General features: G+C 41.3%; 1 protein-coding gene across 1 annotated transcript in view; it reads left to right on the top strand.

Annotated features, from left to right (window-relative positions):
- The window catches only part of ACTR3 (actin related protein 3), a 55422-nt gene that overhangs the window by 27491 nt on the left and 10862 nt on the right, over positions 1-17069 (top strand). Inside the window, exons 4-7 of the mRNA XM_084808365.1 lie at positions 7582-7692; positions 10568-10663; positions 12548-12655; positions 15081-15224. Coding sequence (XP_084664491.1) covers positions 7582-7692; positions 10568-10663; positions 12548-12655; positions 15081-15224 — 459 coding nt within the window. The remainder of the gene's footprint in view (positions 1-7581; positions 7693-10567; positions 10664-12547; positions 12656-15080; positions 15225-17069) is intronic.

The following is a 17069-nucleotide window of genomic DNA, read 5'->3' as shown; positions in this document are numbered from 1 at the left end:
TCCTGCTCAGGCAGTTCAGAAGAATGGTGTAGTGGATGGTATTGAAAGCTGCTAAGAAGTCCAGAAGAAGTAGCAGGATCACACTGCCCTACCCTTTTCCTGAAATAGGTCATTCACCAGGGTGATCAGAGTAATTTTGGAGCCAACCAAGGCCAGAGGCTGGTTTGAAATTGAATGGGATAATTTGTGTCATTCAAGAATATCTGGGATTGTTGGGTCAAATCCCACTTGCCCAGGGTGGGATATTTGTGACTGTACGATAGTTGGAACAATATGCTGGGTGAAAGGAGGGTATCTGTAGAATTGACTGCATCCCCCTCCTGCCATTTTTCCCCATGGCTTCATTATTTCCAGACATTTTACACCTCTAGTCTTTCTATAAAAGAGTTCTTATTACATAGTTTTTAGAAGTCATTTTGGGGAGAGTAAAGGGAGTGTTGTTGTTTATTCGGTCAGTCGCTTCCGACTCTTCGTGACTTCATGGACCAGCCCACGCCAGAGCTTCCTGTCGGCCGTCGTCACCCCCAGCTCCCCCAAGGTCGAGTCCGTCACCTCCAGAATGTCATCCATCTATCTTGCCCTTGGTCGGCCCCTCTTCCTTTTGCCTTCCACTTTCCCGTCTTCTCATGATATGGCCAAAGTACTTCAGTTTTGCCTTTAATATCATTCCCTCATGTGAGCAGTCTGGCTTTATTTCCTAGAGTATGGACTGGCTTGATCTTCTTGCAGTCCAAGGCACTCTCAGAATTTTCCTCCAGCACCACAGTTCAAAAGTATCTATCTTCCTTCACTCAGCCTTCCTGATGGTCCAGCTCTCGCACCCATAGGTTACTACGGGGAATACCATTGCTTTAACTATGCGGACCTTTGTTGTCAGTGCGATGTCTCTGCTCTTAACTATTTTATCAAGATTTGTCATTGCTCTCCTCCCAAGAAGTAAACGTATTCTGATTTCCTGGCTGCAGTCAGCGTCTGCAGTAATCCTTGCGCCTAGAAAGACAAAGTCTGTCACTGCCTCCACGTTTTCTCCCTCTATTTGCCAGTTATCAATCAAGCTGGTTGCCATAATCTTGGTTTTTTTGAGGTTTAACTGCAACCCAGCTTTTACACTTTCTTCTTTCACCTTCATCATGAGGTTCCTCAGCTCCTCCTCGCTTTCAGCCATCAAAGTGGTATCATCTGCATATCTGAGATTGTTAATGTTTCTTCCAGCGACTTTAACTCCAGCCTTGGCTTCATCAAGCCCAGCATGTTGCATGATGTGTTCTGCGTACAGGTTGAATAGGTAGGGTGAGAGTATACAAACCTGCCGTACTCCTTTCCCAATCTTAAACCAGTCCGTTGTTTCGTGGTCTGTTCTTACCGTTGCTACTTGGTCGTTATACAGATTCCTCAGGAGGCAGACAAGATGACTTGGTATCCTCATACCATCAAGAACTTGCCACAATTTGTTATGATCCACACAGTCAAAGGCTTTAGACTAGTCAATAAAACAGAAATAGAGGTTTTTCTGAAACTCCCTGGCTTTCTCCATTATCCAGCGGATATTGGCAATTTGGTCTCTAGTTCCTCTGCCTTTTCTAAACCCAGCTTGTACATCTGGCAATTCTCGTTCCATGATTGCCGGAGTCTACCTTGCAAGATCTTGAGCATTACCTTACTGGCATGTGAAATAAGTGCCACTGTTTGATAGTTTGAACATTCTTTGGTGCTTCCCTTTTTTGGTATGGGCATATAAGTTGATTTTTTCCAATCTGTTGGCCATTCTTGTGTTTTCCAAATTTGCTGGCATATGGCATGTATCACCTTGACAGCATCATCTTGGAAGATTTTAAACAGTTCCGCTGGGATACCGTCATCTCCTGCAGCCTTGTTATTAGCAATGCTTCTTAAGGCCCATTCAACCTCACTCTTCAGGATTTCTGACTCTAGCTCATCAAATCTATCCCGGATATTATTATCCTTCCTATAAGATCTTCTGTATATTCTTGCCACCTTTTCTTGATCTCTTCTGCTTCTGTTAGGTCCTTGTCGTCTTTGTTTTTGATCATACCCATTTTTGCCTGGAATTTTCCTCCGATGTTTCTAATTTTCTGGAAGAGGTCTCTTGTCCTTCCTATTCTATTATCTTCTTCCCCTTCCGTGCATTGCTTGTTTAAAAATAATTCCTTATCTCTTCTGGCTAACCTCTGGAATTTTGCATTTAATTGGGCATATCTCCCCCTATCACTGTTGCCTTTTGCTTTCCTTCTTTCTTGGGCTGCTTCCAGTGTCTCAGCAGACAGCCATCTTTCCTTCTTGGTTTTCTTTTCCTTTGGGACGTTTTTTGTTGCCACCTCCTGAACAATGTTGCGAACTTCTGTCCATAGTTCTTCCGGGACCCTATCTACTAAATCTAGTCCCTTAAATCTATTCTTCACCTCCACTGCATATTCATGAGGAATCTTAGTGAGCTCATATCTGACTGATCTGTGGGTCTTCCCTATTCTCTTTAGTCTGATTCTAAATGGTGCAATAAGAAGTTTGTGATCTGAACTACAATCAGCTCCAGGTCTTGTTTTTACCGACTGCATAGATGTCCGCCACCTTTGGCTACAAAAGATGTAGTCAATCTGATTTCGGTGTCGACCGTCTGGTGAAGCCCATGTATAAAGTCGTCTCTTAGGTTGTTGGAAGAGAGTGTTTGTTATGCACAGTGAGTTGTCGTGGCAAAATTCTATCAGCCTATGTATGTCCTGCGTCATTTTGTTCTCCCAGATCATGCTTGCCTGTAATTCCAGGTGTCGTTTGACTACCCACCTTAGCATTCCAGTCTCCTGTAATGAAAATAACATCTTTCTTTGGCGTACTATCCAGTAGGTGCTGCAGATCCTCATAGGACTGATCTACTTCTGCTTCTTCAGCATCTGTGGTTGGGGCGTATATTTGTATCACTGTGATGTTAAATGGCTTACCCTGAATAAGAATTGAGATCATTCTGTCATTTTTTGGATTGTATCCAAGCACTGCTTTAGCCACTTTATTATTAATTATGAAGGCTACTCCATTTCTTCTGTGGTCCTCTTGTCCACAGTAGGAGACCTGGTGGTCATTTGATGTGAAATGGCCCATTCCAGTCCATTTCAGTTCACTGACACCCAAAATGTCTATATTTAATCTTGACATCTCCCCAATAACCACATCCAATTTGCCCTGGCTCATAGCTCTTACATTCCAGGTTCCTATGGTGTGTTGATCTTTAGAACATCGGATTCGTCGTTCACCACCAGCACCAGTGGCTGCTAGCCGTCCTTTCGGCTTTGAGCTAGCTGCGTCATCACATCTGGGGCTAGTTGACCTTATCCTCTGTTCCTCCCCAGTAGCATTTTGATCATCTTCTGACCTGGGAGTCCCATCTTCCGATGGTATACCGACATATCTCTGGTTGTACAGAGCCATTTAGTTTTCATGGCAAGAATACTGGGGTGGGTTGCCGTTTCCTTCCTCAGGGATCGTATTTAGTGTGACCTCTCTGCCCCGACCTTCCCATCTTGGGTGTCCTTTCACAGTTTAGCTCATGACGTCATTGAGGTGCTCAAGCTCCAGCACCACGACAAGGTAGGGCAGAGTAGCAATGTATAAATTGTTGTTGTTCAGTCATTAAATCATGTCCGACTCTCCGTGACCCCATGGACCATAGCACGCCAGGCCTTCCTGTCCTCTGCTCTCTCCCAGAGTGTGCTTAAGTTCATATTCATTGCATCGGTGATGCTATCTAGCCATCTCATCCTCTGCCGTACCCTTCTCCTTTTGCCTTCAATCTTTCCCAGCATCAGGGTCTTTTCCAGTGACTTTTCTCTTCGCATTAGGTGGCCAAAATATTTGAGCTTCAGCTTCAGTATCTGTCCAGTGAGCACTCAGGGTTGATTTCCTTGAGGATGGACTGATTTGACCTCCTTGCAGTCCAGGGGACTCGTAAGAGTCTTCTCCAGCACCACAGTTCGAAAGCATCAATTCTTTGGCGCTCAGCCTTCGTTATAGTCCAGCTCTCACAGCCATACATTACTACTGGGAAAACCATAGCTTTGATTAGATGGACCTTTGTCAGCAAGGTGATGTCTCTGCTTCTTACTATGCTGTCTAGGTTTGCCATAGCTTTCCTCCCAAGGAGCAAACGCCTTTTAATTTCATGGCGAAAGTCACCGTCTGCGGTGATCATGGAGCCCAAGAAAATAAAATCTGTCACTGCTTCCATTTCTTCCCCTTCTATATGCCAGGAAGTGATGGGGCCAGATGCCATGATCTTTGTTTTTTTAATGTTGAGTTTCAAACCAGCTTTGCACTCTACACTTTCACCCTCGACAAGAGGCTCTTGAGATCCTCTTCGCTTTCTGCCATTAGGGTGGTATCATCTGCATATCGGAGGTTGTTGATAATTCTCCTGGCAATCTTAATTCCGACCTGTGATTCATCCAACCCGGCGTTTCTCATGATGTACTCTGCATATAAGTTAAATAAGCAGGGCGACAATATGCAGCCTTGTCATACTCCTTTCCCAATTTTGAACCACTCGGTTGTTCCATGTCTGGTTCTTACTGTTGCTTCTTGACCCTTGTATAGGTTTCTCAGGAGATAGGTAAGGTGGTCTGGTACTCCCATCACTTTAAGAATTTGCCAGAGTTTGTTGTGATCCACGCAATCAAAGGCTTTAGCGTAGTCAATGAAGCAGAAATAGACGCTTTTCTGGAATTCTCTTGCTTTCTCCAGGATGCAGCGAATGTTGGCGATTTGATTTCTCGTTCCTCTGCCTCTTTGAAACCCAGCTTGTACTTCTGGTAGTTCTCGGTTCACATACTGCTGAAGCCTAGCTTGTAGTATTTTGAGCATCACCTTGCTGGCATGTGAAATGAGCGCAATTGTGCGGTAGTTTGAACACTCTTTGGCATTGCCCTTCTTTGGAATTGGAATGTAAACTGACCTTTTCCAGTCTTGTGGCCACTGTTGAGTGTTCCAGATGTGTTGGCATATTGAGTGCAGCACTTTAACAGCATTATCTTTTAGGATCTTAAATAGCTCAGCTGGAATACTGTCATCTCCACTAGCTTTGTTGTTAGTAATGCTTCCTAAGGCGCACTTGACTTCACTCTCTAGGATGTCCGGCTGAAGTTCAGTGACCGCACTATCATGGCTATCAAGGACATTCAGATCTTTCCTGTATAGTTCTTCTGTGTATTCTTTCCACCTCTTCTTAATCTCATCTGCTTCTGTTAGGTCTCTGCCTTCTTTGTCCTTTATCATGCCCATCTTTGCACAAAACATTCCCTTGATATCTTCGATTTTCTTGAAGAGATCTCTAGTCTTTCCCATTCTGTTGTTTTCCTCGATTTCTTTGCATTGTTCATTTAAGAAGGCCTTCTTGTTGCTCCTTGCTATTATCTGGAACTCTGCATTCAGTTGGATATATCTTCCCCCTTCTCCCTTCCTTTTTGCTTCCCTTCTTTCCTCAGCTGCTTGTAAAGCCTGCTCAGACAGCCCCTTTTTTCTTTGGGATGGATTTCGTTGCTGCCTCCTGAACAATGTTACGGACCTCCGTCCATAGTTCCTCAGGCACTCTGTCTATCAGGTCTAATCCCTGAAATCTATTCCTCACCTCTACTGTATATTCATAAGGGATATGATTTAGGTCATACCTGTATGGGTTAGTGGTTTTCCCTACGTTCTTCAGTGTAAGCCGAAATTTTGCAACAAGAAGCTCATGATCTGAGCCACAGTCAGCTCCAGGTCTTGTTTTTACTGACTGTATAGAGCTTCTCCATCTTTGGCTGCAAAGGACATAATCAATCTGATTTCGATATTGACCATCTGGTGATGTCCATGTGTAGAGTCGCCTCTTGTGCTGTTGGAAAATAATTATCAAAAATAATTCCTACTTTAGCATTCCAGTCCCCTATGATGAAGAGGACATCTTTTTTTGGTGTTAGTTCTAGAAGGTGTTGTAGGTCTTCATAGAACCGATCAACCTCAGCTTCTTCGGCCTTAGTGGTTGGGGCATAGACTTGAATTACTGTGATGTTGAGTGGTTTGCCTTGGATTCGTACTGAGATCATTCTATCGTTTTTGAGATTGTACCCCACTACTGCTTTTCCCACCCTTTTGTTGACTATGAGTGCTACTCCATTTCTTCTAAGGGATTCTTGCCCACAGTAGTAGATATGATGGTCACCTGAATTAAATTCGCCCATGCCTGTCCATTTTAGTTCGCTGATTCCCAAGATGTCGATGTTCAATCTTGCCATCTCATGTTTGACCACCTCCAGCTTACCTTGATTCATTGACCTTACATTCCAGGTTCCTAAACAATATTGTTCTTTACAGCATCGGATTTTCTTTTCACCACCAGACACATCCACAGCTGAGTGTCCTTTCGGCTTTGGCCCAGCCGCTTCACTCTTTCTGGCGCTACTTGGAAGTACCCTCTGCTCTTCCCCAGTAGCATATTGGACACCTTCCGACCTGAGGGGCTCATCTTCCGGCGTCATCTCTTTTAGCCTTGTGATACGTTCCATGGGGTTTTCTTGGCAAGAATACTGGAGTGAGTTGCCATTTCCTTCTCCAGTGGACCACATTTTGTCAGAACTCTCTGCCATGACCTGTCCGTCTTGGGTGGCCCTGTAGTATGGCTTCACTGAGTTACGCTAGCCCCTTCGCCATAACAAGGCAGTGATCCATGAAGGGGAATGCATAAATACTTTGTCTTAAATTCTGAAAGAAACATTTTCATAATCCAAAGCTGTTCAGTTTTTCCATAAAAAATGAAAATGGTCCTTGGAAAAAAGCAGTGAACCAGTTATGGCTACTTTCCAATTTCTTAGTCTTAAAAAAGGAACAAATTATCTTAATACGAAAGATACTCTTTGTATATTACAGTGTGAAGACTTCATAGCTAGTGATGTCGTGCAGGTGAGGAGGATTAGTTTTGTTACTATTTTTTGGGAATGGAGGACTCACCTGATTTCATATGCAGAATTTAGAGCAAGTCATCCCTTTTTGTAAGAGTTTTTGTAAAAAAAAAATCCTATTTGAAAAATTCAGTATGTATTTTAGAATCTAGCAAAAGTCACTAGGTGTGCTGGTTGCGACACCGCGTCTAGAAAGTAAACGATATACAACATAACTTGTCCTAAAGTACTAGAGTGGTAGAATTTGGTCTTTATGCCTTTTGAGCTTCCCAGAGGCATCTGATTTGCTACTATTGGAGGGTGGATGGTGTGAGGTTGGACTAGATGGACCCTTAATCTGATCTAGCAGATGATTTTACATTAAATATAGAGCATTTTTACTGGTTTATTCTGTGGGATATAGAGCATCATTATTATTTTGTCTAGGATGTTTTGAAATTGTTTCTCTGTTATGGAAGGACCACTGTCTAGACAAATGTACTGTCATTCTTAAGAAATGCATTATCGCTCTACACACAAAAAATGGCACCTTGAAAGTTGTGTAAGTTTAGCAAATAACTTGTTACGGAGTTCTATTGAAGTTCATCCACAATTATATTGATATAGCTCTAGCATTCACTTAAAAACCTTTAATTTTGAACAGTGGCCAATCCGTCATGGTATAGTTGAAGACTGGGACTTGATGGAGAGGTTTATGGAACAAGTTATCTTTAAATATTTAAGGGCAGAACCTGAAGATCATTATTTTCTATTGGTGAGTACAATCTCTATTCCAGTTCTGAAATGTTAGAGACTTGGAATATACTCTCAATATAATAAAATAGAATAAAGCTTTCAACTTGCAAGAGAGATAAGGCAGAAGCAGTAGCTTGAATATGGTGTTGTTGTTTTAATTGACATGGCTGCCCAAAGATGGGGTGCCACCACCAGGAAAGGTTGTACCAAGAAGACATGCACAGCAACAGAAGCAGTTACTGGTTAAAGTAGCTTTCCTTTTTTGAGTGTTAAAAACCCACAGAGCTTCTGAATTTTGGATTATTCTCTGCTTCTGTTCCTCCTTCTGAACTTGCAAAGGCTATCCAAGTTGAATATTGGTGTCCTGGCAACTGCAATTAGATAATTATTTCTCCAGTGATACAGCAGGGGTATATCTGCTGTTTGCATAAAATTGGGACTATTAAAACAACCGCTGTTGCTTAGATACAATTCTTAGTCATTGACATTTGGTTTTCTCCACTTTTTTCTACTGGGGTTGTTGGAACACGTTGGGCCATTCAGAGCATTTTTTGCTTTTGAACAAGGCGGGGCCCAGGATATATATGGCACATGTGTCATATTTCAGAATAGAATGGATTCATGATTTAATTTAGATTAGCTTGGTAAATGACTCCATGTATAAATTTGAGTGCTCCCACTCATGCCTGGCAAATTGTGGGTTAATTAACTCACAATTTGCCATTACATGCAAATTGGATCCCATTCAGTAAAGACTGGGAAATTTGGGAGCAGAGGGAATGAATGCACAAATACATTAATTATTATTATTTTTATAACAGATGTATTGTGAACTTAGACAAAATAAGTAGAAGCATGAGACTTAATATTTGCTGTCAGTAAGGGCGGATGTGGAGATGCTAAATCTCTACCATTTCAGACAGCAGTTGAAGGCTTATATGATAGAATACTCCCCCACAAAAAGCAATTGCTACACTTAGAAAAAATAGCATGTTGGGGAGAAGGCTGTGTCTGCATCTCATTCAATCAATGAACCTCACCTGTAGTCTGAGGTGCTACAGTACATTCAAAATATAGGTTAGTTACCTCATCTTCTGCCTTGAGAATTAGACATCAGTCACTGCTACTTTGGCATGCATGGGCTAATTCATACAACTAACCCGTTGTGTATTAGTGTAGGATAACTGGATCAGATTTGCAGGTGGCTAAATGCTGAAGCTCTAGTGATTTCTTCAAGTTGTCACTAACTTGTATCTTAAGCAATCAGAGGTTCTGAATGCAGGTTGGCAGTAGAGTACTAAATGTAGATTGCTCCAACGTTAGAAACAATCACTGGACCCACATGTTTTCATGTCAGCTTGGTCGCGTGTAATTGCCCTCTGTGTGTTTAAGGGCAGCAAGCTTATATATACCTGGATGAACAAATACTGGGTTGTATCTAATGTTAGTCCTACTTGAAATGAATAGACCAACATTAGATACAACCCATTGGTTACATCCCCTGGAGTACAATATATGAGAATTTCAGCTGTGGAACATTCTTTGCCATTAAAATAGTTCCAGTTAAAAGCCATCCTACATCTTTTAATTGCAACTATTTAATATATGGCATTGTGTCATTAATTTTAAACTCCCTATTAAGATCATTCAAACTTCTCATATCAGTAGGGATGGCAATCACTCTTGCAGATTTTAAGCATTTCTTTTAATCATAGCAGTTGGCAGTTTTGAATGTAAATATTCATTGTTAAGCTCCACCCAGTTACTGCTGTTCAGAGTGCTTAAGCAGATGGTCCTTATGGAGTGAACATTCTCAGCACAGCAGATAACTTAGGCAACTCAGTGAAAGTATTCTCTTTCAAGCGCTTATTTGAAAATAAAATATGCAAGTCTGTCCCACTAAATTTTCCCAACATTCCCACCCCGCTGCAGCCCCCCGAGTCCCATCACATGCTATTCCAGAGGAGCAGCTCTGAGTGGGCAGCAGGAGGCTGTACTGTTTGTGTGTGCAGGGGAGGGGAGCAAGGAAGGTCTCATTACACAAGCAATGTTTTGCTTGTCTAGCTCTGGATCGTTCTTGGGTCATTTTAAGAAGCTGACAAAAAACAAGCCTTCTGAAAACCTGAATTTTCAACATACTTGAGATGATGCGTGAAGCAATAATCATATGTATAGGAGTCTTAAAACATGACAGTATGAGTAGTCATGGTACCCTTGCAGCTCAGAATGGTGCCCTCGCATGGGCAGCTCAGGCATGCTGGTGGTGGGGCAGGTCGGCCATTGTGTGAACAGAATGCTGGACTAGACGGACCCTTGGCCTGATCCAGTAGGGCTCTTCTTATGTTCTTACGTCAGGTCACACCCCTTCCAGAAACTAGCGTTTCCTCTCATTTCGGCACTTGCTCCTGGAAGTGTTACATTGTAGTTGCCAGCAGTAGGGGCTGTGCTTGAGCCGCCACCAGTGGGCCTGGGCTGTCTGTGCAAGAGCACTGTTGGATCCATCCTTGTGCATTTTGAACAGCAAGTACAGATTAAATACAAAATACTATTTTAAAATGTCTCCAGATGTTATAGATGGAAAACATGTAGAGTGACCCTTTTGTGAAGGGAATGACCAGGAACTAAAGACTGCGAAGCACAAGAGCTTATCAAATTATGTTTAGGCCACCTGTGACATAGAAAGAGCTTGCAATTCTTTCTAAAATAACTGTCCTTTCTATATTTAATATCTAGGTGATAAAGGTACAGCAGTGTCAAGGTATAACAGTCTAGAAAGTTCTAGAAACAAGTACAGCTGAACTTAACTAATTAGTTCAAAAAACTGAATAATTGTGTGGTGTGTTTTGTAAAAATTAGTAGTTAGATTGAGCTGAGCAAGTGCTTTTGCTTTGCAGACTGAACCTCCTCTAAATACTCCAGAAAACAGGGAATATACTGCTGAAATCATGTTTGAGTCCTTCAATGTTCCTGGGCTTTACATTGCTGTTCAGGTGAGACGTCATTTAGTTTATAGTTTTATATTTATAGGTGAGTATTTTAAGTGATGCTCCTTAAAAGAATATGCAGACGGTAGGCTGTTTTGCAGAAGTTGGGATTGGCACTAGAGTTTTTCCCATGATATCTGACCCAATTGATCATAAGTAATTACTGGTTTAAGTCTGGTCAGTCTAAGGGAGTTCAACTAGTTGTTGGGACCAAACTAGATGCAACAGCATAAGATCCATGCGCAGAGATTTGCCGCCAAATCTCTTTAAAGCTCAGCATGGTTGGGTGGGATGTGAGTGTGCAATCTGAAGTCTACTCCCACTTGGACTTCCCCCCAAAACAGCTGTTTACAGTGCTTCTGGCAGGAATTCCTTCCAATCACAGAGAAAAGCAACCACCCCCACCCCCAAAAAACTATTTTCAGTTGGGAAATGTGGTGAGGGTCAACTTCTGTACAGCCAATGCCATGCTTTAAATCAACCTCCAGCCATCCTGCTTTATAGCACATTATTTGGCTGCACGTTGTATACTACTGCCGTCCTGTCTAGTTGTGAACACAATTGTTGCACTGAAAAGAAATACATTAGCAAATAGCAACAGGCCATAATGAATCCACTGAAAAGGAGTTACATGCTTACTTGTTAGAGCTCACAGTTCTGAACAGAATGTCTTAAACTGCTAAAATTGCATATGTCTTTTCCTGTTTTCTCCTGGCTCTATAGATTAGGAAACAACACTTGTGTGGATTTCATGAACTTTCACTCAACTTCTCTCTATAATTAAGCTTAAGGATATAAAGTAATCTATAAGGCTAAGGATATACAGTAATCTACTGTAATTTTGGTCCCAGTGAGAGTATTTCAGCCAAAAATCTGTTTTTATAGCAAGTGAATACAATATCTAATATCGGTTCAAAACCTGAAAATAGAGGATGATGTATAAATAAAGCTTATTGAAAGAAGCATTCGTAGCACTGAAAATTCATTGTCAAGGACTTAAATGCAGCTCTTCTGAGATTTTGTTCTGAAAAGCAAAACTATATAGTTGTATCATGTCTGCATTTATTCTCAGAGTAGCACTTCAAAAATGCTATACACAATGTATGCTTTAGAGTTTGGTAAAATTAAATGCAAAATTGTCTTCCTACCAATGGTAACAAAATTGTCACAGAGAGCATAGTTCTCAATCTGATCAATTGCCCATGAATAAGATGCACTTTCTAGGAAGAAAGGCTGATAATGATTCACTCTTCATACTGATGTTGCCATGCAAATTTGCATATTGAGTTTACTGTAAAAGCTAGTTTCTTCTGCCTACTGCCAGTAAACAGAGCGACCTTTTAATATTCTTAGAGTAGGTGGATCTTGTTAGGAGGGGCAACATAACCTTTCTGGAGTGACTGTCTCCATTAGTATGTTTAGTTCTCCCTCATTATCTTCTGTTGAATGCATGGTTTTCCATTGCACGCACTACTTTTATTCACTCTCTTTGAATCCTTCTACAGAACATTTTCAGCAACAATTTGACATTTCTTTGCAATAAATGGTTGAAGACAACCATGCCACAAAGGTAACATGGGGAAGGGCACTATGTTTTCAGCCAGCTTAAAACTAGTGTAGTTTCAATTTGGTAGTGCCGTATTCATCAACATCTTGAAATTGTCCTAGAGTTTAAAATACAATTAATTCCCCGTAGAGTGCTGTTGTAAGCTTGGAAAAATGAACCTGTTCTTTTATGGTTTTCATTTCTAATTCTTCTATTCCTCTGGCTTTGTTCACTTTCTTCTCTGGCATAGTGCAATGTAATTATGTTATATGGTTTTGTTCCTTGAGGAATATGTTTCTAGGGTGCTTATAAAACACTAAAGCTAAAATTGTTTCCTTGGTAAGGCCGTCCTTGCCTTAGCTGCATCTTGGACATCAAGACAAGTAGGAGAGCGAACACTGACTGGAACAGTTATAGACAGTGGGGACGGTGTCACTCATGTCATTCCTGTGGTAAGTAAACATTAATATGGGCTCAGTTAGATGAACTGAAATAGTACCATTCAGTACTATCCATGGGCAGGATAGTCTTGGTGGTGGCTGTTTCCAGCCTTTTCCCAATGAACTAGGTGCTATATAACGTGCACCAAAAATTATTGAAAAGATTGGAAACGGCACCTAGATTCAAATTCTAATCTGTTATTTTCTAAATTAACGTTACAGGGATTTGCTTTTTGCTTTAGTTCTATAATGGAGTTTATAGCATATTGAAAGGTGGTGTTTTGTTTTGTTTTTTTAAAAATGCTTCTGTAATTAATGCTATTCTTACAGTATACATAGGTGTCCTGACAAAGAAAATGCTAATACTAAAATTTTGTGGGCTTTGGTTCTATCACCTTCAAAGAAAGCATACTGAAATCTGTCTCATCAGAACCTCTGCTGCTGCCACATTAAACAAATGAAGAGGGGAGAAAGGAATTTCCTGCCCCTCACCGATGTAGATTTCCCCTCTTCTTTTCTTTATTTTTGTTCAAAGCTGAGAAAAAAAGGAGCACTGTGCTGTGCCAGGCTGGAGAGCAGTCTGGTGGAGTGTGGCATGCTGCCCTTCTATTTTTCTACACACTGTAAGCTATGCTAGTACCTTCTCCACAGTCTGCTGTAGGGGGAAGAGAGAGAGAGAGAGAGAGAACTCAAGAAGCAGCTAGTTTGGTTCCTCAAGGGCAGCACATTCTTCAGTGAGATGGTGAGAGGAGCAATGGCTGAAGCCCACTCCCTCCCGTTCACCTTTCAAACTTGGCCCTGCCTTTCAAACTAATGGACCACTAATAGTTGTAAAACAAAATGTAGCATAAAGAACCGCTGCTTTACAGCTACTAACAAGCTTGTAGTCATTTTAGTACTCTGTGTTGATACGCTATTGCTTTTTATTCACTCTTTTACATGGGAAACGTCTTATCTGTTTCTCCCTTTTTTATGGATTACAGCAAAACCTCTGTCTCCCTTTTTCAGAAGGATCGGTAGCATTAGTGATGACTGATCCTTTTTATAGCATTTTCTTCTAGGTTCATGTGAAGTGCAATAGTGCAGACAACACTATTCCTCAATGTTTTCCTGCAAATATTATGAGCATTCGAATTTTTACGCAACTGTTAATGTTATCTATTACATTTCTTTAAAAGAATCAGTAAGGGTTTTTTTTTCAAGCTTTTACGTAGAATCATAGAATCATAGAATAGTAGGGTTGGAAGGGGCCTACAAGGCCAATATACATTACAATATCTGGGATTGTTTAGCATAGAAAAAAGGCAAGTAAGGGGAGACATGATAGAGGTATACAAAATTATGCATGATGTGGAGAAAGTGGATAGGGAGGCATTTTTCTCCCTCTCTCATAATATTAGAACCCAGGGTCAGCCCATGAAGCTGATTGGTGGGAGACTCAGGACAGATAAAAGGAAGCACTTCTTCACATAGCACATAGTTAAACTATGGGATTCACTACCACAAGATGTAGTGATGGCCACCAATTTGGATGGCTTTACAAGTAGATTGGACAAATTCCTGGAGGAGAAGGCTGTTAGTGGCTGCTGGTTCTCATGGCTATATGCTACCTCCATTATCAGAGGCAGTATGGCTAAGTAAACCAGTTGCTGGGGTGGGTGGTGTTGTTCTCCTGTCCTGCTTGAGGGTTTCCTGTGGGCAGCTGGTTGACCACTATGTGAACAATGCTGGACTAGACAGACCCTTGGTCTGATTCAGCAGGGCTCTTCTTATGTTCATGAGGTTTCAGGATGGAATGATGAATTCTATGACTGGACCAATGTGAAGCAATGTCTATCAGTATCTCTTAGGGTCGTATTGTCTTCTAGAACGCTTCAGTTTGGCTCCCATATTCGCAATACTGACAAATAGCTATCATTTTTTCACCTTTTTGAAACCAAATAGAACAGATTTCTTTTGGTTTAAGTATTCATTTTATCAAGGATCAGAAAAGAGTGCTGGCTGTATGGGTGCTTTTTTACATGCTGACATATGAGTTAAGGTATATTGAAAATCCATACTTATCTGTTCAGAGCCCCATACAACAAAAAAATGAGTGAATTGTCTATATGGCATGTAAGTGGACAGAGGTAAAGATGGGGCTTGTATATGATGATTGTTTTATTTATAAAAACATTTATATCCCACCCTTTGTCATAAAATAATTCCAGGATGGTCACAATATGGAGTATAATATATTGAACACTTAAGTAGTAAAATAATTTTGTGTATTTTATAATGATATATTGGATATATTATTATAAAATAAACAAGTATTTGTGAAGTGTTCATACATTTCTCCAAGAGTGTACCAGCTTTGTAGGCTATGGTGTATTGGCTGAAGATTAAAGTTAGCCATTGAGATGAAGTTCATTGCAGGCATTCCTTTCACTTTCAGGCTGAAGGTTACGTGATTGGCAGCTGTATTAAACATATTCCAATTGCAGGACGAGATATAACTTACTTTATTCAGCAGTTGCTAAGAGAGCGAGAAGTAGGAATTCCTCCTGAACAATCATTGGAAACTGCTAAAGCGGTGAAGGTAATTGTTTCTTTTTAGTAAATTGATATCTCAATGCCGTTTTTTTCCTCTTGAAGAGAAAATATATATTGACTTACTCAAAGCCTGACACTATATGTGAGTTCATTGCCACTACTGGAACTAACTTTAACACTTCAGTTCAGCTGATGTGGGTCATGCAAGCAACCACAGAGAAGGGGTGACTAGACCAGGATCAACTGCCTGGAAGTCCCACACCTAAAACAGCGATATCCAACCAGTTGCAGCCTAGCTTTTGCTAGCAGTGGGGTATTTCTTTCTGGCCTATATAGGGTAAATAGGAGCAGTGAAGACAGCCAAATGAACTCCCTGGTTTTGCGGGGAATATAAGGTGATGAAATGACTGGGATGACAGCTAGAGCAACATTGGCGGAAGGCTTGGGACAATCTCAGTGAACACAGGGCTAGAGTCCATTTTAGGGCCTACTCCATGGTAGTGATGAATAAATCTTTATTTAATGCCATGATTGCATTTGCACAGACTTGGCTGGCTGAGCTTTTTCAGGTGGGTAAGTGCCATCTAGGCCCACAAGATGGTTATGAGGACTACTCAGTAGCCCACTGTGACCAATATGAGCAATTTTATCTCTTTTATCTTTGCAGATAAAATTGCTCATATTCATTTTGATTTGGATGGCATACTGCAGATCCAGTTTTGTCACTTCAGTACCTGCTTTTTGAGTTGCTTATAGAGCACAAGGGTGTCAATAGGAATGTTAGAGAAGTGGGACTTGCCATGTCTGTTCAATCCTTGTTCTTCCTGGCTGCCAGTGGAGGACTGGCTGACTGGGTATGAGGGGTTGTTAATGTCTCTCTGCAAGGGAGAGTGGTTTCATCAGGCCTACAATGTTGTGGTGAGGCTGTTTTTTTTTTTTTTAATCCCTTTCTCAGTCCCACTATGTTGGGTAATTCTCAGGTAGTCTCCAGTATTCCATTCTTGAGCAAGTTTTTCAACAGCATAGTATCATCTCAACTCCAGGTATTTCTGAATTATGCATATTATCTAGATACATTTCAATCCGGTTTCAGGCCTGGTTATGGTTATGTTTCTGCTGGACCTCTCAGCAGCTTTCAGTAACTAGGTTACAAGAGTTACACTGGCTGCAAAATCTGACTGGGGTGGAACTTGGAGGCACTGTTTTACAGTAGCTCTAGTCTTTCTTGGAGGGACAGTTGCAGAAGATGCTGCTGGGGGACCATTATTCACCTTGCAATGGCAGCCATTGGCCATGCTGGCTGGGGATGATGGGAGTTGCAGTCCAACACAACTGGAGGGCACTAGGTTGGAGAAGGCCAGCCTGTGGTCTCCCAGATGATTATATTCTGTCCCTCATGCTGTGTAACATCTTTAGGAAACTGGTTGTCTGAGGTATTTTGAATGTGCCATGGTCATTATAAGGATGGCACCCAAATCTCTCTCTCCTTTCTGTCACAATCCAAGGAAGCTGTTGATGATCTGAATTGATGTCTAGTATCAGTAGTGGACTGGATGAGGGCAAACAGCTTAAGACCATGTTATGTGAAGGCCTGCTTTTTCCCATATGAACTTGCCGGGATGTTGAGATCTTTTGGAGAGGGCCTTCTTTCTGGTCAACATCTGATCTGGGAACTCAAGAAAAGGCCTTCTCAGTGGCTGCACCAAGGCTTTAGAACTCCCTACCAATGGAGATTTATCTGGCCATCTTGTTGATGCAAACCCATTTTTATTTAAGCAGGCATTTGTCCTATAGAGCTGATTCCCCCCCCCCCCCCGCTGCTCTGAGTGTTGACCTGTATTTTAATTTAATGATTTAACTGGCTGCTATTTTTATGCTTGTGTGTGTTTTT

This window comes from Heloderma suspectum, chromosome 1, assembly GCF_057233095.1.
Source record: "Heloderma suspectum isolate Gila_16-S chromosome 1, 16-S_ref, whole genome shotgun sequence".
NCBI lineage: Eukaryota > Metazoa > Chordata > Lepidosauria > Squamata > Helodermatidae > Heloderma > Heloderma suspectum.
Note: the sequence above shows the minus strand (reverse complement) of the source record. Positions and strands in the feature narration are given on the sequence as shown.